The sequence below is a fragment of the Calonectris borealis genome, chromosome 1, assembly GCF_964195595.1.
Source record: "Calonectris borealis chromosome 1, bCalBor7.hap1.2, whole genome shotgun sequence".
Lineage (NCBI taxonomy): Eukaryota > Metazoa > Chordata > Aves > Procellariiformes > Procellariidae > Calonectris > Calonectris borealis.
The window spans coordinates 124,470,803-124,494,052 of NC_134312.1; the positions used below are offsets into that span (position 1 = coordinate 124,470,803).

At 35.2% G+C, this 23,250-nt stretch overlaps 1 protein-coding gene across 2 annotated transcripts in view; it reads left to right on the forward strand.

Annotated features, from left to right (window-relative positions):
- Positions 1-23,250, forward strand: part of CASK (calcium/calmodulin dependent serine protein kinase) — a 228,954-nt gene that overhangs the window by 184,966 nt on the left and 20,738 nt on the right. The window contains exons 14-20 of one of the 2 annotated variants that reach the window (XM_075173997.1): positions 4,912-5,100; positions 5,626-5,704; positions 10,559-10,644; positions 12,532-12,600; positions 18,455-18,523; positions 19,876-19,911; positions 22,698-22,894. In XM_075173997.1, the coding sequence (XP_075030098.1) occupies positions 4,912-5,100; positions 5,626-5,704; positions 10,559-10,644; positions 12,532-12,600; positions 18,455-18,523; positions 19,876-19,911; positions 22,698-22,894 (725 nt within the window). The remainder of the gene's footprint in view (positions 1-4,911; positions 5,101-5,625; positions 5,705-10,558; positions 10,645-12,531; positions 12,601-18,454; positions 18,524-19,875; positions 19,912-22,697; positions 22,895-23,250) is intronic. The other variant, XM_075174007.1, reaches the window with a different exon arrangement.

Consider the following 23,250-nt stretch of genomic DNA (forward strand, 5'->3'; position numbering starts at 1 on the left):
CCAACCTCATATTCAGGTATAAGATGAAATCTGGATAGCTGCATGTGCCGATGTGTTCTTTTGATGGCTCCTGTAGCTTCGGGTGCATTTATTTTAGTACTTTAAATCAGATCAGGAGTGTGTTTTTTAAGTGAATCTCCTGATTGTCCTCTTACAATGCTTTGGCTTGTATCATGTAAGAGTCTCAAAGCATGCAAACTAGACTCCTTTCAGATAAAATTAAACTCGAAGATGTACATCAGAAGCTCAGCCAGTGTAATCCAGCAGCTGATGAGCATTCCGTCCACAGGGCAAGATGGAAGCTGGTCAGAAGTAAAAACTCCTGCAATGCATTCAGTCTGTACATCGGGTCCTCACTAACCCAATTGTTTTACTTGTCGATCCATTCCTATTTCGCTGCACTAATTGCTAATGCAGACATTGGCTTTTTATGTTGTACTCAGCAATACACTGATACGTCATTGCCTGGAGATGATACCTATCCTGAAGTCTGTAACAAATCTGGTTCACCGTTTAACAGGAATACTTGCTTGAAGTAGAACATAAAACAAGGTAGAATGGTACTCAGCCATATTGTAAGAACAATTTTTAAAAAAAGAAAAACAAAAAAAACCCCAACAAAACACAAAGAACAAGAACAGTACTCTCTGGTACTCAATTTGTTTATTTGGAATCTGACAGGTTCATTTTATTTATCTTTTTTTGTGTAATTACCACACAGTATTGCAAAAACATTAGGTACAGTGGAGAAGGAGCATTTTTTAAAGTATAAATTATTTTCAGAGTAGGCATCAATAAAAATGGTTGTGGCATACAAAAATTTAATGTATCAAATCAAGCGACAGGAAAAGTAAGTTGGAAATCATCTTTTATAGGTATCTCTATTTCCACCTGATATCCTCATATATTTAAACCATCGGTCAGAATTCTTTTGCTGCAATTCTATAAAAGGTATTTTTTTATAAGCAATAAGCTGCAATTCCATAACAGGTATTTTTGATGAGGAGTAATTTCAGTAAGTTAGTCTATGGCATCCCAAGCTAAATTGCTCGTTGATGGAGTCCTATCCTTCTCCCCATGTTTCATCCTCCCCCTTGCAGTTGTTCTGATACTCATCTGACACTGCACTTCAGTATTGCACTGTGCTAAACTAGTAGAAAACTGCTCCAACAAAACAATGATCAGCTAGCAAAAAGAATTAGGGACAACTGGAATACTGCCAGAGCCAGAATGAGCAAGGGGACAGAAACACGCAGTCTGGGTTAGGGAGGGATGGCACAAACATGTAAAGCAGCAGTTATATCAGCATATGTTGCAGTGGAACCATACCTTTAGGGTGCAGATACCAAAGAGTCTCCAGATGTCAAAGAAGCAATCCCATCCTCTCCCGTCATTCCCACTTCTGCTCCCAGACACACCTTTTATAAGGTAGCAGACCTTACAAAATTATTCTTATGTATGTGGCATTCTGCCAAACTTTCTTTCAGAGCCAAAGCCTTTAATATAGTTACTCTTAGAAAAGGAGATAATTGTATATGACAATCTTGTCAGCCTACACTCAATGTTTTTACCAAGCATTGTACAGAGCAATAGTCTGCTTAGTAAGTTCCTGAGCTCTGATGCACAGACTGAAGCCATAAGGTGTAATAAGTAGGATCACGTGCGTTAACACCTGTATGATAACAGAGTATTTTACTATTATTTATATTATTATCTAATCGGAAGGCAATGGAGTATAGTCTGTCTCGTTTACTTAAACACAGTGTTAGTGGTTTAGACTATGTATAGATCTTTACAGAACCAAAGCCAATAAAGTATGCGTTTGTAAGTACTCTTACTGGGACTGAGATCTTCGAGTTCAAAGTTTTTTGCTGTTTTAGTTTTGTTTTACCCTTGTATGCCTTATGGATACAGGAATAAATTATAAATTTAGTCTGTACATGCTTAACATTTTAATTTTAAGAAATGTATGTAAATTTTGCATACAGGTCTTTCAGTAGATAATTAATTTAAGAATTCTTTAAAAGATTATCAAGTACCTCATTTGTTGTGTACAAATTTCAAGGAGCTTTTATTCCATTACACAACCTTGAGTAGTTTTTAAAATGTGCCAATTTTATCTGTAAAATAAAAAATGTGCATTTTATCTGTAAAAGGTTCTATTATATATGTTTAGAATGTGGCAGCAATTGAAATGTTTGCTGTACTAGGAGACTTTTACTTAATTACATACTGAAGTTTTATCCATCATCATGTGCCTTCCTACGCTGTTCCTTGCAGACAATGATCCTGCGATATAGTAGAAAGCAGTTGTTTTCACTAAACTTATTTTCAGCAGGATTATAATGTTCTGCAAATGAAAGAGAGACAGGAAAAAAAAATCTAAATTAACAGAAATGCATGAAAACAAATATCTTTAAGTAATAGCAGTCTTTATATTAAATGTTTTCAATATTTAAATTGAGCTTGCTGTACTTTAATAGCTGATGTTTCTGAATTTGTGTTCATTTTTGTTAACATATTCAGAAGTCATCTAGTATAATTATGAACCTTTAAAAATGTTCAAATTACCATACTTTCATCTCCTACAAAGTGTATGTTATTGCTAAAAATACAGTATAAAGCAAGGCAAGTATTTGATGTGAAACAAATGTAAGGCCCTGAATTACATAAGAAATGTAATATTAAAGCGTGGAGAGTATAACAGATACAGGCAGGTGCATGAAGTTGAGTAAGTAGCTTCGAGTAGATTGAGCTGAAGGAAGCACAGAAGATCATCCTACTCTGTTAAAGAGTGCTTGCGCAGAAAGCCAAGACCACACACACTCCTAGAATAGATGGTTTTTGTGACAGCCAGAGCTAAGGCATGATTGCACGTGGATGCTCTGGTCTTATTTGGGACAACTGCAAACAGTTTTCGGATACTAGAATGAGAATTAAGCTAAATCCTTAAATGTATATAGGAGGATTCACACATAAGTTTACACCCAGTTAAATAAATCAAATTAAGAATTGATTTAATTAAAGTGGTTTAACTTACATATATGGTCCAGATCCCTAAACATAAAATGTTGCTTCAGTAGTATAGACTAATGCAGAGGAATTGTTGCGAGTTTGAGCTTAGGTGGTGGACAAAATAAGATGAAAACCAGAAAATGCAGATACGGTTTAGTATTTAACTAAAAATAGTATTTGTGTAAGTGGGCTTGAAACACTGGGAAAACAGGAGGGAATGTGGGCAGAGCATTGCTAGTTTAGGGAATTTTGTTCCATCGTTATAATGCTGAATTCACACCTATAGTTTGAAACCGACTTGAGGAAAGAGAACTTAAACTGTTTATGAAGTTATCTTCTATAACATGGCACACTTTAGAAATGCTAGCTTGAACATTTTTAAAGGTTCATAATTATACTAGATGACTTCTGAATATGTTAACAAAAATTAACACAAATTCAGAAACATCAGCTATAATTTAGGATTTTGTAGAGGCCATGAAAATCCCATTTCTGCTTTGGATTCCACTTTAGAAATACATCTTGTAGGGATGTTGTTCTATCACTTTTTTGAGTTTATGTTCTGCTCAAACATTTTAATTGAAGATTTAAGACATTGCAGAGTCAGATTTCTCTGCCAAAACAAATTCTGGATGGTCAATCTCAAGACTTGCAAGATTGATGAGTTTTGCAAGTTAAGAGCTATGAGCATTGAAATGAAAATTAACAAGATGTTAATTATAATGTAGATTGACCTAACTGCGGTGGTGGCTGATATCTCTACTATTGTAGAGATACTGTAAGAACTAGGCTTGATTTATCAATCCTTATCTGAGAAACCCGTCCATTTGGGTATAGAGGCAGGATCTATCTCTGGTCCTTGATAAGTTAGTACAGGAGTAGAACTAGCATGTTCACGTACAAGTCGTATTTAGTTTTTGGACAGAAGCAAGCTAGCTATAATACCTTCATTATTAAGAGTTGAATGCAAATGTGAAATGGATGTGATACGGGGCTCTTAAAGATATCCTGGAGAACAGTGGAATGTCATACCATTAAAAAACCTGGTACTACTGAATACTGCTTTGCAAATGTTTACACTTTGTCCAACTTTTATCTTGTAATACTATGTTACACTTCTTACAGTTATACAGGCTTCATGTCTTTGCGCTAGCTTAGCATTCTTACACAGTCAGTTGTTCTGCTTATCAAAGATATTTAAATACATTTAATCAATTACGTGTTGTACCATTCTTTGCATCAAGAAAGAGTAAAACTAATGAAGTAGTATTTGAGCAGTTTGTTGGTTTAGATTGGAATTTTTGTCAGGTATTTTGAACTCAGTGTGGTTGTGCTGGGACCGTGCTCTAGGGGAAGGGGAGAATATGGAACTGATTATGCTAGTAAACAACAAAAAACAGTATTTCATTCTTTCAGTCAGTACCAATCCAGTCTGTCTTTATTAGAATGAAAAACCATGGGATTTGAATACCTTTTATTTTACTAGGGTAATTATTATAGAATAGTTTGCTCAGAAAGGTAGCTTCCTAATTCTGTGTCTGCGCACATAAATAAAGATGGATTAATTCTGCACCTTGCAGGTGCGAGAAGATGGGGGAGAGGAAAGCAGCATCATTCTCATTGAGGTATCTACAATAGAAAATCAGGTTTACTCATGCAGATTTTAAAGGCTAGGTATGTGTGTATGCATTTGCAGTCTGCTGAAGTTTATCTTAGACTCCTTTAAGGGAAAAGTTCCTGTATAGAAAGTGAGGCACAAATATCTTGAATTTCCTTTAATTTCTGAAAAGCTTCAAAAATACTTATAAGGAATGAGCGGGACTCCTTATAACACTTATAAGACATCCAATCAGAGATGATGGAAGTCTGATATTTTGTTGCTGTAATCTCCTCCAGGCCTTACTTCAAACTCATGATGTAGTGGCACATGAAGTTTACAGTGATGAAGCGCTGAGAGTTACACCTCCTCCCACCTCTCCGTACTTAAACGGAGATTCTCCAGAAAGCGCCAACGGCGACATGGATATGGAGAATGTAACACGAGTTCGACTGGTGCAGTTCCAGAAGAACACAGATGAACCAATGGTATGGAGGGTACCTGAGTATTTTTCTTGACTCTGTACTGTCAAGACCAGTATTATAATGATTTTAATGATAGTTTCTGCACTTTGAAGTAGGGTTGCCATTATAATTGGAATAGTTCAGCAGCCATTGTAGAATCTTATATTCCTGTGTATATCCTTAACTTAAAATGTTATGTATGCATTCATACTACTGCTGTACCACTAGAGCGGTTTTTGTTTAAAAACAACCTTGTAGTAGTTATAGCAGATTAGGCTTTAAACCAAACTGGATACTTCGCACTTCAATACAAAATTACATTTTTAACAAACCAGAATCTTATATGTGCATATATTAAATTATTGCATCTTCACTTATCAATAACATCTGTTTTCATTGCTCATATTTAAGTGAGTGACAAAGTTTTTATTTTAACCTTAATATATACACCCTGCCTTCAAGCTTTTAGGAAAAGTGACTGTTCTTAACCACTCAAGAATCACACTGCTTAATGTTTTATTTTAAGAGTATAAACATTTCTTTTTGTAGGGAATCACTTTAAAAATGAATGAGCTGAACCATTGCATTGTGGCAAGAATTATGCACGGAGGAATGATTCACCGGCAAGGTAATCATGTGTCATAAATAGTTTTGTCTTCAAACACAGTTATTTAGATCATTTTGTACAAACCATGTAACAGTACATGCTCCTCATTTTGATTGCTACTATTCCATAGTAGTGTACCTCTGTATCTGGAAGGAGTCCTCTTAACTGCCTTTGTTACCTTCCAGTTGCTGATGTCTTTGAGCATTGCGAGATGAGGGCCCACTATGTTTCATTTAGGCCTTAATTAGGATAACAGGAGTATAGCTCAGCGAGAGATTGAAATGTCAATAACTTCTGGAGCTGTACTTACTTAATCCTCTGTTTTAAAAAAAAAAAATCCTTAGACTAGTTACAGTACTTTTCCTTGCAAAAAAGGAAGAGCTTTGTTCAACAAAAAATTTAAATTTCTCCATATGTTTTCACACAATTCTTGAGGATCTTTGTACTTTTGATGTTGAGGCTCATAAAAACGATTTGTGAAATGAAAATATTTCTTGTGCCCAGAACTTGAATCTTTATTTTCAGTTTTCACTACTATAGCAAACCCTGAAGACAGGCATCTTTTCTCATCTCTAGTCTACTCCTTTTTTTTCCATTTTGTGCGTCCAGATCAGATGTCAAAAAATAGCTGGGCTTTGTCCTACTTTAAACAGATAAACTTCCCTGCTAGGTTGTTAGCTGCAAGTTTGCTTTGCACCCTTAAAAGGGTTACTTTAGTTTTTCCAGTTTGCTATCTTTTTCTTTTGATGAACACAAAAATTTTCATCATTTGTTCCTTCTCGCCTATTTTTCTCTTTCAAAAGAAGCTAGGAACAGGTAATTAGGAAGACGAAACATGAAACAGGGAAAGGGTACAGCGATCCTTTCCCTGATATATTCAGTTTGTCTCCTTGACATGATCAAACCTGTCAAGAAGCAGGAAAGATAAAAACTTTTCATACAAGCAAAGATGCAATTCATATAGAATTCTGTTTTCCTTTAGAGGACCCTCTGAATGGAAATTTATTTGGCTTGTAAAAGGGAATTTTAAAAGGAGATTACTCTAAGATTCACAGGAAGAAGGTTTGCATCCAAATATACTTAGGTAGTGGTGATCCTCTGCAGAGCACTGTTTCACATGACTGTGTTCCATAATAGGGGTAATAAAACTTTTAAAACCTCTTAAAACTGGGTAAAAAAATCCAACTATGCCCATTAGAACTCTGTTCTTTACTTTTTAATTATAAAGTGTCTTTTATTTCTAAAAACTTGGGAAATTTAACCCATTCTATATGTGCTTCATCTAACTAAGGTAGCTCTTCTGCACATAGGTTTAGTTTGAAAATGAAATATACTTCAGTGTTTCTGTAGTGTCATCTTTTTTTTTTAATGTTTCTAATTTTGTTAGTGCTCTAGATGCTTCACTGCTTCATTCCAAGTACCTATATTTAGAATATTTTTACTGAGTAGAACAACACAAATGTAAGTTGACAGTGATCTCGAGCACAATATGTCTTTGAATCCTATTGACAGGGTCTGTGGGTTTTATTTGTTTCAGGGGGGTTTTTTATGTTGTTGTTTCTGCTGTCTCCTCTTGCTATATGGAAAACTGCCAGGCAAGAACAGCAATGACTAGGTAATAGATCTACTGGGAGGGTTACAGGAACTATATAATTTCTAGCAATATTAAGTACAAACTGTGCAATTCCCAATCACAAAATAATAGCTGCTGTGAAGTCTGCCTCCTATCTCTATGCCAGCTGTATCTAGTCCTGCTGATTATAGTTGTCCTTATTCAAAAGGTGGGGAAGTTGAAGTAGGGAGATAGGCTTGTAAAGATGCTATCTACTTGCACCTTCCAGAGGATTGAGCTCAATGAAAATGAAACACCAATTTCCATCATTAAAAATTGTCTTTTTGTTGACTTGTCTGCTTTTTTAGGATAAGTAAATGAATTGTATCTTAGATCTCAGGCTTTTAGTTATGTCTTGGCTTTCACCTTCGTGTCTGTGCCTCAGCTTAGCTCAGTTGTCCATTCATTTTTTACCTGTGGATTCTGTTTAGACTACTCATATTGTAAATATTATTTTCAGGGGATCTGCTTATAGCCTGATTTCTCAGCAGCTCTTAGTATCTTAACCCATAGGGTTTTTGCTGCTGACTGGTTTGGGGGCATATGTGTTTAAATGTGAATTCATTCTTAAAATGCATTTAAGAAGAGGTCCTAATATGACATTTTAAAAGATTTCCAAAGAAGAGAAAGGACTTATTGGCTGCCCATTTAACCTCACCAGAAAAACAGCAGTTGTACATTGTCTATGCTACATTCTCAGAGTGACTTAATGTAAAACTCGCACCGATTTTTAAAACACTGATACCCCCTGATAACATTTATTCAATGCTAACAAAATGTATGTGATTACTTTCTGAAAATATGATTATACGTTCACAGCCTTTCACTTTCCAAGCTACAGAATTTTCTTTTGGCTACAAAACACGTTTCCAAATAGGGACTCCAAGAATTTGTTCTGACTTCTTCCTAATAGGGTAGGATTTCTCATACTTCTGTGCAGAGCAACAGCACACACTTCCTAAAACTGTCTTCACTCTGACTTGCAAAGACAAAGAAGGAAATCATTTACTCCAGAAATACATCCATTCTTTGTTATTACAGATGTGTTATACATCAATAAGTCATGAATAGCTTAAGTTCTAAATAAACACTGCACTGCCAATAGAAAAGGAACCAAAATTAGATGATTAAGCATAGGTATCGTGGGAGCTACAAATGGTGCTGAAGACTCATTATTCAAAGATGTCAAGAATACTCTTTTCCAACGAGAATATTTATAAAGAGTAAGAAGTTTCTGCAAATAATAAAAGCCTTTTCCCTCAGATTGAAAATGTCTTCCTATGGTTTATCAATGCATCCACCCCCCAAAACAGAATGACCATCTACTGCTAAATGTCCATGCTTTATTCCCAACTTTTATGTATACTGCTCCATTTCAGGCACGTACAGAACACTATTCACTTCTGTCAGAGTAACAGAAATGGGAAATGCTCCAGAAGACGGGATTTTATTTAAGTGCACTATTGAAATGATTTGATACAGGGATATTGCTGAGTCTGATTCTCAATCTAATATTTAATTCCGTCAGATTTATACTTTGAATAATGCCAAAGAATCTTTATACTATTTGAGGGCATATGCTCTTTCTGATTCAGTATTATTGTTTAATAACAATTACACTCACTTCAAACTCAATTTAATTTGGCATGATACAGTCAACACAGAGCCTCGTTTTTATTAAAATATTTTTTTAAGAATTGGGTATTGAATGCCTTCCTGAGAAAGCCTGCCAAAACTGAACTTTCAAAGTGTTTCAGTAGAGATTTGATCATTAATATTCTAGATGTGAGCTAGATTAATTTGAAATTCAGATGCAAGGCTGTTGCATTCACATTCAATAAACTATTAATTGTAATAATTTTTCCACTGAAGAGTGGAAGAATTGTAATGACTCCTTTTTTAAAATTTCACTATTGGCAGATCAGCTCCTGTAGAATTGTTTGAAGCATTTAATGTAGCTGAAGGACTTACTCTTGAGAGTACTGAAAGTTTTTGTAAACTTGGACTCTCTCCTGTAGCACTGCCACAGAGCCTCTGTTTCGCAGAACAGAGCCCAAAGGGAATCATAGCAACAGAGCTTTTCAGGATTCTTCTCCTTGGTTCAGGCTGTGCTTGTGTTTAGCAGGCACACAGTTTGATTTTCATACGTTTGTCCAGCTGAAAGTTTTGCTTGCATGGTATTTTTTGGAAAAACTGACTATTTTCTTTCAGGAAAAGAATTTTAAGGGTTTTTCAGGATTCTAGTTGATTGACTTTTTTCAGGTAATTTTCCATAGATATGTTTTAGTTTAGGAAATGTTTGCCAGTTGCTAGCTTTCCAAGTAAGATTAATTATATTAGGTACAGTAATTGTATTAGGTACAATATTTAGAAAAGAATACTTGCACAAATTATTTAAATCATACGGCAGAAAGATATTTATGTGAAGTAAATGGTCTTGTCATATTTCATTACATATGAAAAACATCTTCTGGCTAATAATAAACCATGGAAGTTTTTTTGGAGAACTGCTAGAGAACTAGGTGGGCTTGAGCTACTCAAGTCAAAAATTATCATCCAAAAACAGCCTCCTAGGTTACTTCTAATCCTGAAGATAATTAATTCATTCACTGCCTCCTCCCTGTTGAGCTTTTGTAGTGTCTTAGAGCCATGTTGTAGCATGCCATTCCCATCCCAGTTTCAGCAGGTCAGTTTATGACTTGCCTAAGCTAAGTAGATATTTGTTTCATCATCTGACATTGTAGGTAGTCACACCAATCATTTACATTCAAGCTGAAGTCAAGGGTACATACAGAAAATGCATACTGTAACTGTGGCAAATCAAAATCAGAGAAATTAAAAAATACGGCAGTCTGACAGATAAAATTAAGACTATGTCCAGAAGCCAAACTGCATTATGTACTCATCTGATAAAATACTGCTTGAATATCTCTTTTAATGTTTCTAGCTGACTAGTTGCAGGTGACTTTCTTTTCAATGTATGGGTTTTTGCAGTGTCCTTGTAAGGGACTGATGTTTTCCCCATGTACTTTATAGGGTGCTTGGGCCTCTCATGCTGGTGCATTAACTGCACTCTGAAAGACAGATTTGTAGTCTTTGGTAGCTAATACATAGCTACCAAAGTCCTTTTCTGAATCTAGCCAAAAAACTTATTTTAACATTGTTTCATATTTATGCCTTGTATGAATATTAGTACTGTCTTACAGTTATCTCAATTTGTAAAAACATGTTTGAGGTAATTGTATGTTTTGTTAACTCCACAGGTACGCTACACGTAGGGGATGAAATCCGAGAAATAAACGGCATCAGTGTGGCAAATCAAACTGTAGAACAACTACAAAAAATGCTTGTAAGTGCCTGAAATCTTTCTCATGTTTTTTATAAAAGTGCCTGTCTTATTTTCACAAAACTTTTATGCAATTGCATTGTGACTTCCCCTTTTTCTTCTATTTTTGATAGCCTGTGCATGTAACACATGTGCATGTAACACAAAGCCTTCCTGTGTTCAGCTGTTTAAGCCTTCTACAGGCTCTCCCCTGTTTTTTAGTAATGGCTTTTTTGCACATTATACGTAGGAACGATAGAAGGCACCTCCAGCTGTCATTTTATTTATTCCGTTTAGTCCCACAGAAAAGATCATTGACACTCAACCAATCCTGACAGATGTATGTCTGACCAGCTCTTAAAAAACCTTGAGTAATGGAGGTTCCCCAAACTCTCTGGGCAGTTGACTTTAGTGTATAATTCTTCTATGTTTTAGAAAGTTTTTTCGAATGTCTGAGTTTCCTTTGTTGAAATGCAGGAGTTTCTTCTCTTGTCTCTAGTAGACATACCAGAAGAAATACTGCTCTCCTCCTATTACTCATCCCAAGTTAGTCTATAAAAATCATGCCCTTATTTTAAATCTTCAATCTACACTAAGTGTAGTCACTGAATATACTATGAGAGAAAAGAAACTTTTCTTGGCTGTTGGTATAATTGCTACACAAATGCAAAGCCAATAAATCATAGAACCATTCAGGTTGGAAGTAATCTCAGGAGGTCTCCAGTCCAATCTCCTGCACAAAGCAGGGTCAACGTTGAATTCAGCCCACATTGCTCAGATCTTTGTCTGGTTAAGCCTTGAAAATATCCAAAGACAGAGATTTGACAGGACAGGTGCCTCTTTGGGCAACCTGTTCCAACACTTAATTATCATCATAGGGAAAAATGTGTTCCTTATATGTAGCTGGAACATCCCTTCTTTCAGTTTATAACTATTGTGGCTCATGCTTATTGGTGTTACAAAGGAAAAAAAAATATTTTGAGTTCAGAGTCTGGCTTTTTGCAGGAAAACTCAATTTTGGGCCTTGCTAGTAGAGTCAGTTTGATATTCCATAACACTTGCAAATTTTTCTGCATGCAACCCTAATCTTGGGGTCTCGGATGATACCACTAATTCTTCTGTTGTGTCTAGAACTATATAAACAACCTTAAGTGAGTCCAGGCAAATAACATCTTTTTGGCTCATAGTAAGTCAGCCAAAGAGAGAAAGGAGAAAAACTCCAAGATCACTTGAAATGATTTGCTTACCTTTCTGCCCAGATAGAGTCCTGCAGTTGTCAGCCTGTGGTGGCGCTTATATTCAACCTGTCATTTAAGAAAATACGGCTGAGCAAATATGTTGCCACAATCTGCTGCTATTCTGCAGTTACTATTTGTTATGAATATTCTTACACTACAGTAAATGCAAACTAGCAGACCCCATGTTCTGTTCTGATGAAAGACTATTTTTTACATTTTTACCTTTAGTAGAGCAACATGCAGCTTTCCAGAAACTGTGAATATGTTTTTGCTATTTAACATGTATGATGAAAGGGAAGAAAATATCACTTTAGTAGCAAAGACTGTGTGGATCACAAGAATATAGCTACAAAGAAAAGATTGACATGGAAGAAACATACACATCTGTGAATTCCTTACCTTAAAATACAGCTGTAGGTTCTAGGCATTCAAAAGCTGGTCAGGTGAACAAACTAATAATGTATGTTTATCTTTTAGATTAATGAGAGACAACCTAAATGTTTGTTTCTAAGTGAAATGACAAATGAGCCATAGCATTTTAGCTTTTCTGAGTATTTACTTTATAAAACCTACTGCTGCTCTCAAACTATGGTGCTTTCCTTTAAAGCATTACTGATTTGGCGATTTTATCTTCAGTGTCTCAGTCTTTGAAGAAGTGCTTCTCTTTTTGCAGAGGGAAATGCGTGGAAGTATCACCTTCAAGATTGTGCCAAGTTATCGCACGCAATCTTCATCCTGTGAGGTAATGAATTTAATGAACCATCCCATTTCTTCCTCAGTCCTGTAACTAACTGCCTGCTGATGGCTGAATGTTACTGCTTTCTGGGAAATTGTTTCTGCCTGTCCTGTTAGATCACGCACACCAATTTTACAACAAAGATAACGGAACACGAGTAGGTCCCACCTACCTACTCAGCCCTGCCTTCATATTCATCTCATCAGCACCTTAACTAACTCTTTACAGCCTATTTAAAAAAAAAAAAAAAACAAAAAAAAAAAAAAAGGAAAGGGGATCCTCAACTCATGCATTTAGGAAGCCCCTTTAAAAAATTACAATTTAAACTCATTCTCCAGGAAGTCTATTAAACTTCTTAAGCTGAGGAAAAATCCTCCTTTTTTTTTAGGCATTAAACATTATTTTACTGTGTTGGGCTGTTAAGGGTTAATTGAAGAATCTGTTTCTGTATAACCCTGTTGAGGTAAATTTGTGATGGTTGTCTGTAACAGTTACATGTGGCTTAATATTATGTTTCCATGGGAAAATGGTGTTTGTCATTACAGAAGAAAAACAGATTTGGAGTTAGTTCTTGTTGAACTAGAAACTTGGTATTACGGTTTTTGCACAGTAATGTTTAATTCTCTTCTGCTCACAAAGTTATGTTCCAGATTGCAACTGAAGGGAATTAAATTCTAGAAAATGGCTACTTGAGAGATACTGTTCCAATTTAAGCATACAGATGGCATATGCACTATGTAGAACATGCAAGTCTTCCTGTGCCACATGCTTAACTGCGCAAACAGTTCCCAAATTAGAATCCCAAAAGTGAAATCACAATCCCTGTTGAAGTCAAGCACCTTATCTTAATTAGAACTGTGATTTCACCCTAATTGTTTTTGTGTCTCAGCAGATGCTAGAACACACAGAAACTGCTATTGTGATTGTCAGAACAATCTGTTTGAAAGAAAAAAATCACTGCTTTTTGGTTGCCTTCTGTACTTTTAATAGAAGTCAACAAGAACTAAAAGGCTTGAGAGGTAGAAGGTTTGACAAATTTTCACCTATGAGGCCAATTTTCTTAAAAGGTATAAATATGAAAGCAAAAGTTTTTCATTAAATGCAAAGGCTTTAAAAAAAAAAGCTGAAATAGAAATTCTAGTGTGCTGTCAAATTTATGTATTGACTTCTGTGCTGTAAATAGCAGTAGTAATAAAAGATATCTCACTTCCCAATATTAAAATACAGAAATTGGTGAAACTATATACCTGCTGGGAAGATTATTTGGAGAAAATAATTCAGCATGCAGCTTTAAACTAATACCATTAGCTGTCATTTTAGTAGTAGCGGGTCATCTCTTTTCCTTAGCTCTGTGTCCTCAGGTTCTTCATGACTATTTATTTCATGGAACAGAGCAAAATGGACTCTTACCTTCCTTTGGGAAAAAACGCAGAATTAGAAATGTGTGATCAAAGACAGAGGAAAAAAAATAAGCATGTCTAATTATCACACTTCATAGCATTTAGCATTCATTTAAGTAGAGGTGACTGAGTCTCTTCCACCTGCTCGGCCACACTATGACTTTGGCTAGATTTTCAACTGTTACAAAAAGCCAACGTTTGAAAATCATCCTATTAAAGCATCACTAGTCCTTTGGTACAGAGAGAGGTTTTTTCACAGAATTTTTCAGGATTGTGATTCAGGTGATGAGTCAAATTCTTAACCATTGATAAAGGCTAAAAATGAATGTTGAATGACATTACTAAGGCACAAAAAGCTTGCCTCTAATGCTCTCTAGAAGGATAAATTCAGAGATATTGGGTCTTCACTAGTATAATCGTACTAGTTAAGGTATTTTTTGGCAATATTTCAGTATAAATTTATCTTTGGTTCCCCCCTCCCCCTTCAGTCATGGACTGGTGCTTACATAGTATATTTTTACGAGAAAAGGAATATAAAACAGAATCCATAATTGGGGTTTTTTTGAGGCTCTTACCATGATCACGTCATTGGATTGCAAAACATCTTGTTAATCTTGAATAAGAAAAACTAAATATTACTAGAATCAGAGGTAATCTGCCTTTTATATAGAATCTGTCTATATGCCTTTATATACAAAGGTGAGGGGGCACAGGATGTTATTTTTTTAAATAACTGAGATTTGCATTTCACTTGCCATATTTTTCTTCTTTTGTAGGCATTTAGGAGAAATGTTGTAGTGGTGTTTTCTAAATATTAAGCCACTTTTGCATATTTAGGCAAGTCTTGTCCCTATCGTATGTAATGGTACTTCAGTGTCACTAGGCAGTTTCCAAAATCTCAACTGGATAATTTCAAGTTTCTTAGGGATTTGTGGCTTTTTCTGCACCCATGCCTTCCATTCAGTTGCCAGGACTTCTATTTTGTGGAGTAGACTTGAAAATATAATACTTATGAATTCCCTTGTATAAAAATTTGATCAGCTGATCTACTGTGAGATGACCTGTTTAGTCATTGATGTGGCAAATGGCCTGAGTTACTCAGATATCTAGATAACACAGTGTCCAGGATGTTGTGTTTTCCACTTCAGATATCCAGGAAATTACAGACTTATATAAATATGAACTTAAGTAATTATTGCAACACATTCTTCTTATGGCTGATGACTGCGTATGCTGTTTATACGTTTCAGCTTTATCCAACTGAGTAAGCATTTTGCTCTAGCTACATTTGCATTCTTACTTTGTACTGACAAAACACCCCAAGTAACTTTTTGTAGTGTCAGATATGTGAGAATGGTAAGGGAAGTACTTTTCTTTTTTTTTTAAAAAAAAAAACAAAAAAACTTTTCTTATAAACATCCTTTATGTTTCAGATTGTCTTCGTGAAACACTTCAGTTGTTTCATTAAGAAGAAAAGCCTTTATATATATATGTATTTTTTTTTTTTTTAAATCTGGTGGTAATCACCATGTTTTTTTTCCTTTAGTCTTGCAATGTTTCCATTAGTGCTCAGACTATAACACTTTTTATAATCATAAACCTTTTTTACATTTGTATTAAAAATACTGCCAGGAAGGTTCCTTGAGCAAGACTGAAATTGAAATGTATTTTCAGGTTTTTGGAAAGTCTCTCTCATTTTTTTTGTGGATCTGGCAACAGTTTCATTAATCTAGCTGTTCTTGTCAATATCTAATTTTATCAGGCCACATCTAGTGGACATAATTGATTTCTGCTTTAGGATTACATCTCAAATGCATTTATTTATCGTTCATAATCCACACCTAATAACAAGGAATCAACGGGAAACTAGTTTTGCCATCATTTGGAAATAATTGTGATTGTTTCCTCTGAGGCTTAAGCTACGGTGCTTGAACTGAAGAGCAAGGATCTGGAAGACTGCCGTTTTGTTATTTGGCTTGGGGCTAGACAAGATTGGGAAGTCTAGATAGTCAAGTTATACTGAAATACGATGATAACACTTTTACACTACTCAGAATCATTGGATCCTCCAAGTCTTTTTCTGCTCTTATCCCCAGGAGAACTGGGGCTTTTTCTGATTTACTGGAGAAACAAACTTACAACCAAAGCTGAAATTTTCCAGTCCAGTTCTAAGCATTTGAGTGTGATATTTTTTGAAAGAAAGACCAGGTCCCTAGGAAATTAAGAATCTAAATGCCTTTGAAATTGTGGCTGAACTGCCTAATTATTTAAAAATTGTACATATGCCTCTTGACTAGCTTGATAGATTAATTTCTTACAGTTAGTACTGAAATCACCAATAGCGCTGAAAATGTGTATTTTCCTCAGTATGTTATGATGAACATTTGCTTTGAGTAATATGCTGTCTTCTGTGGAGAATTGTTGGAAGAGTACAAATCAAAACATTCTCAAACCAAGAAAATTTCCTTCAAAGGGAGAAGCCTTCAAGAGAGTCCGGAAATAGTGGCATTCTCCAAGTTACTCTAAACTTATTTTTCTCCAAATGACTTGGGTGCTTGCATCACTTTCCAAAGCATTCCCTTGCTAAACCATCACTGACTAGCAGATCATAACAAACTAGGTTTAAAAAAAAAAAAAGCAAAAGGAAAAAAAAGTAAAATTAATTTTTCACTTCTTCTTGAAAGTGAGAAATTGGCAGAGACAGAATTGCAGAGTAAGCAGAAAATCTCTTTATAAAAGAAGGAAGTCACTGCTTTTTTGGAAAGAAGTATCTCCTAGCTGCTATTTGATAAAGGTGACACTGATAATCCTGTACACACAAAAAAAAGAATAACGGTTCCTTTAGGCTTTTCTTTTTTTCTATTTTTTTTTTTCAGTAATGAATAACTTATTTGGTCTCATTTGAACATTTTAAACTTGTTATGCTGGAGTGATTTTGTAAACAGAATTAGAGCTGATTTCCCCCGGTCTGTTACGTGTTGCAAATAGTTGTGGGAGCCAAATGAGCATTTTGTTCCTGTGCATGTAGCATAAGTATACAGACCTACATACTTTGAATCACAATGACTTTACAGCCGTAATATTGTCAGATCTGTCCTCAAGTGTGTTAAAGTCAAAGCAAGCATCTAGATAGCTACACATGGAACTTTCTGTGAAATTGTATCTAATGAGTCCACAAAAAAGTGCAGGAGTTCTACATGAGTCCATTGCACATCAAGCGTACAGGCAGCATGAGTGATAAAGTATTGCCTGTCATTCTAACTTTTCTTGATGCTTTTAAATAGCTATGAGTGCTATCGCATAATCAGTATAAGTTCGAGAATATTTACCTGATTAATGATGTTGCATGAACAGTTTAGCTCCAATTCTAGTTTTTAATTTGTTCACAGAGGGCACTTGTATTGATAAAATATGACAGGGATAACTTTGTTTTCTTTGAAAACTCTTCTAGCCCTTTTTTTCTGCTGTCCTTGATGTTATGCAAAATTACCAGACATTCCTAAATTGACCTTTGACGTGGAATATCATATTCCAAAATTCCTTTGGGGCTAAAGGGGATTTTTTTTTTCCACAATGTATGATTGAATTATTTTATTTCCTGAAGAGATGGCTCAATTATCTGATCATATGGAATTAAGTACTATACAATCAAAATGGCATGCGAAAAAGATTGTTCTACAAGTGACTTCCTTGCCTTTGCAAAACCCAGTCAGAAATTCCTATTATCCTTTCTGTAGAATTTCCCGGTATGTCCCCCACGTCTGCTGTCTCCTCACTGAAGTGTGGGACCACACTGGTAGTCTGAGTTAAGAAAGGTGGCTTTTTTAAAGTGATATATTTTGGCAAAGTTTAATGTTTTTAAGCCTATAAGAATGTTGGATGAAAAAAAACCCTCAGTATGCTGTAAAATGGATGAGGAAGGAGAAGAGAGTATCCAGCTTCCTTCTCATGTGTTAGCTTCAGCATCTTTGAGACACTGCGGAGAGATGCATCTTACAGAGTAGAAACTGATCAACACTGACCTCCACCACATAGCTGAAAAAAGATTTAGAAGTGTCTTTAAATTGGAATATGTGCCTCACTCTATTCAAAGTATTATTCAGCATATAATTTTCAGGTAATTACCTTTAACAAAGACACCAGTATGACTAATGGTATCATACCTTTAGCATTGTCAGCCACATGAGATCTAAGAGGTCCCAAATACTCAGTGATGAAAAAGCTGTTTGATTGCTAAGGCAATATAAAAATATTATTACCTAGGATACATCAAAATGTCAAACCTGCATCTTAAACTATGAAAAAAGTTTTCAGATTTATGGAGTTTGTAGTGTGGAAGCTTTCACAGATGAAGCAGCTAAGCAAATGGTTATAAGGCTGTGGATGTAACTGTTCTTTTAAATATATCTGTGTTCCTGTGACAGTGTTGTGTTGTTAATGAACCTTGTGTCTTATTTCAGAGAGATTCCCCCTCTACATCCAGACAGTCCCCAGCTAATGGTCATAGCAGCACTAACAATTCTGTTTCGGTAAGATTTCCAGTTCCACACAGAAAGTGTGAAAGTTTTGTTGGTGCTCATCTGCCATTACTGTTATACTTACCATGTGGTCAGTGGAAAATTTTGTCCAACTGATAAAACCAAGGTTATTACATATGTAACTCCCCATTTTCTTTTTTTAAGGGTTTTTCCCAACATATTCTTCTCATTAAAAGCCATATAGTGAATTAAATGTTAATAACTGTAATGTGACACTTCAAGCATCCTTAAATCATTGTTAGCAGTTTCCTCAAAACTAAGGAAAGGTTTAAAGTGGAAGTTTTCTTTCCATCCTGAACTTTGGAAGCAGTGTTTGAAGAAAGAATAACTGTGCAGTTGGTATTTCAAGACATTTTAGACTCTTTTAAGTTTTGTGTTTTGAGAGACCTCTGGAACGTGTACTGGTTTCCGCTATCTGAGTTAACGAATTGGTGTGCCCTCTGCTGTTGTGGTACGTGCACATACTTTGTGAAATATGAGCCTTGCCTGGATATGAAAAGCAAAAGGAAGTGGCTTTAAACTGCACTACAAACCAAGCTATTATCATCACATCTTTAACACAAAGTACTTCTGTTTCATATGTATTCAGGTAGAAAGGTGCTGTTGATCTCCTGTTTTTCTAAAGTATATTAATGTTAAAATTTGTGTTGTTTATCATTTGTCATTGTTTGGACCAATGTAGTAACTGTACACACAAGTTCCTTCAGTAAGAGTGCTGTCAGTATCATGAGTTCGTGGGACTAGCTTAAAAAAAAATGAAACTGAGTAACTACTCCTTTAACTCCTTTAAAAAAATTACAACTTAGAAATTATTTGCCACAAGGTAAAGTACTTATTAATTAATACAATGAAAAATAATTGTGGATGAAAAATTTAAGACATTTTTGTGAATTAAATTGAATTTGTAACATGATTAATAGTTACAATCTTATTCCTCAGCACAATTAATCACCTTATACATTTTTAACAATAAAATTTTTAATATTTATAATAGTCATTCTTCTCTTTTAAAAACAAGACTAAGTATTAAGTGGAAAAGGCATTCACATAAAGAGCCTCTTTCACTTGTCGGTGCTTTTGTGTTGAAGATGCTGAATTATTTATTAAAAAGCACATTCTCTATCTGCTTAAACTTTTTACCTGCTTTCTTCAGCTTGCTGCTAAACAGCCTGGGTTTGATTTTTCTTTAAGAAAAAAATATTTCTAAACATGGGTCAATGCTTTATACTTTTGTCTGACTTACCATTTTACAGTAATGTAGTATGAATCACTAACAAATGGTGTTGTATGCCCTTAAAAAGTAAAATGAAAATTTCTTCTCCTGGGTTGACTTTATTCTGCAGGACTTGCCATCGACAACACAACCAAAAGGACGACAGGTGAATAGATATCCTCCATGGGAGTTTTTGTAAACTTAGCTGCTAGTGAACATCCCTGCTTATCTTTTCCCCCCTCATATTCTGTATGTGCTGGACTAAAACATTTAAGCTTGGAAAATTTGTTCCATTTTTTTCATTTTTCTTTTTAACTCATGTGTTTGTGGCTAATTCAAAATAGCATTTTTTTCATGTGTCCATATGTGTGAGAGTTACAAAGTCATTGTAAATTTAGCTGGAAATGCTGTTTTAGTTCATAATGCATTAATAGACTTACTGTTGTGCAGTGACCTGTGCAGATTTTCATCTTAGAGGAAAGATCAAATTTATATTTTAGCTGAAAAGGAGACTAGTATGGCTAGTGTCTAATACTCTACCCTAAAACATTGTACTGACAAAGATTCTAAAGCTTGAGTTGGTCTATAACTAATTACTAACATTAAGAAAGCTCTTCAAAGAAAAATATTACGGACAGTTTGTACCAAGAGTTGACAAATCTGAAGACAGCCTCTTACATTTGCAGTCCTAAGGCCCAGATTCAGTAACCTCCCTTAACTTTGTTACCTTGAGAGTAGTACATGTCATCATGGACCAAAGAAAGATCTTCCCTCTCCAGAGAATTCCAAGAAAGCCCTTAAGGGCTCTACAGAGGATTCCCTATGACTTATGACTCCCTTTGCAGTTTTAAGAATTTTTTTTTTTTTTACTGCAGCCTCCAAATCAACGCATACCATCAAGTGGTTTGTGATTCATCTTCGGTAACTGCTCCGTTTATATGTAGCCCTTCCAGAATCTGCCTCTGAACTCAACCTCTTATTCTACCAAGGGTTTTAATAACAACTCTTGCAATTCCATTCAAAAAAGTCAATGGACTCCATGATCTGTTGTCTTTGACAATCTTTTTATACTACTGTCTGGTTAAGTTAGCTGGAATATCTGTTACAAGGATGGATTGCTCTCGCTTCGTTTCCCATTTTTAAAGCTTACAGCTATATGGTTCTTTCAACTTTCTGTTGTCTTGTGAGGTTTCCAGCTGCCTGAATGTAGTCCTGGAAAGGCTCCATGAAAGACCTTCCAAGCTGTTGTGTTAGGTTTTGGTTTTCCTCTCATAAGTTATTTTTCCCAGGAGAAGAGTGTTTGTTCAAGGCAATATCAGAATGATGGTGTTCTTCGCACCATTTATAGTTACCTGTTTTTTTCAAGAGTCTTTTCCCATTGAACCAGCATCTTTTTCTGGTAGCTTATCATCCTTGAAGACAGTAAGGGCTTGGATAACAGATACATTGCTATCTGTAAGGAAGTCTGTAACGTTCCATGAACAGCCAATATATGGTGGATAATGGCTCAAACTGGAGCAGGGACTTGAAAAGCAAGGAAGTTTCTAGATGGTAAAAATACTGCTTACTTTTCTAGACCTATGTTTGATAAGGTTGTGGGCAAATAAGGGATTGGTTCAATACTGATTACTTCATAGAAAGCCCATTACTAAATAAACATAGTTAGTTTCAAAATACCCTATTTTTCAGGTGATTAAAAGAAGTTGGGTTGCTTGTCTAAACTCACACACTCAATGCACAGCAGAACAAGGGTCAGATTTAGTATATTAAAAGTTGACTTCTATATTGGTATTATCTGATGCTTTCACTGTAAACAGATGAAAGTGCATCAGGTACAAGCTAGTAATGATTAGCCATTTTAAGTTAATGTGTTCATAAGTTGGGTTGCAGATTGGATTACTATAGAAATTAACTTTTTAAAGTGCCACGAACAGTGCTAACGCTGCATAGTTAGAGCTATTTTTGGAGCAGAATTTCAGCAAAGTTGAAAAGTGTTTGTTACCGTTTAAATGAGGGTTATTACTTTGCAATGTAATTTTTTTAAAAAAAATTAATCATTTTACTAAAATTCTTACTAAAGAAAATCAGCAGTAGAATATACATGGCTGTCTGAGATGCTATAGGGTGATGTCTGAAGTTCATAAACTGTAGAAATTGCCCATCATGGACACGACATTTAATTCCAATTTTAAGATCCTTGGATGCATCAGGGCTGTAATTAGCAACCAAAACAGGAAATCACTTTTATTTTTATTTTCTAGGGATGAGACCTCATTAAACCCACAAAGGATTGATATATTATTTTAAATTGTGAAGTCAGAATCTGAATTCTTTCTATTAATGTTGCTTAGAGAATAACTTACTCAAATCGTTAGTTTTCATTTATACGGGAATAGACTTTTACTGAAAAACCCATGCAGAGAATTCCCAGATTCCTCCCAAGTAACTATATACGATAGGTGCAACAGAAGACTTCCTATTTAATCTAAAAAAAAGGCACTAAATTTTCAGTCTAAGTACTAAAGATCAGTAACGTAGCCTAAGTCCTTTATATTCTCCAATAAAATTTCCTGTCGTACAAATTTTTAAAACATATCATGGGACTTGGAAAGTACAGTAAGCTGCTGGCTTTTAGTCTGTAATGATTCATGATAGTTAATATTGATTTGAGGGACTCTGTCCGTTTATTACATGTGTTCATTTTTGCTGTTCAGGTTTCACAGTATGTAGAAGACATGAGCTTTCAAAATAACATCATATATCTCCATTGTTTGCTGGGGGAGGGGTTTCTGTTTCATTTTCAACTATCACTTATGCTTTTGCCATTCTGTTTCTTCCTTTGCTTGTTGCAAACAGTATGTGTAGCTACATGCACAGATCTAATTTTCACCTGTTACTCTTAATACTGTACCAGTAATAATATCGCAGTGTCTTTTATAAACTTTTTTATAGATATATGTAAGAGCACAATTTGAATATGATCCAGCAAAGGATGACCTCATTCCTTGCAAAGAAGCTGGCATCAGATTCCGAGTTGGTGATATTATCCAAATCATTAGCAAAGATGATCACAACTGGTGGCAGGGTAAACTTGAGAACTCCAAAAATGGTACTGCAGGTCTTATTCCTTCTCCTGAACTTCAAGAATGGTATGACTTAAGTTTTCTATAAAAATGAATTTAGCTTCGCTTTTATTTCTGTCTTTCACACTTTTCGTTGTTGTGTAGCTAGTTTTTGTACGATTTTTTCTTTTTCCAAAAAAAAGTCCATATATTGCCTCAGTTTGTGTTTGAGGCAATTTTTTTTTTTTTCTTGTCTATTCATAGCAGTAAGGGTTGCATGCAATCTTATACGTTGGTTACATTAGAAAAATAAACACCTGTGTTAGTAAACATTATTTGTGCTTTCTGATATACTATAGGAAACTAGGATTGAAGGCTACATACAAATTGTTTATGTAAGGGGGTCAAATTACTTTCTCTTTTAGGTTCTAAATGGTGTTTTC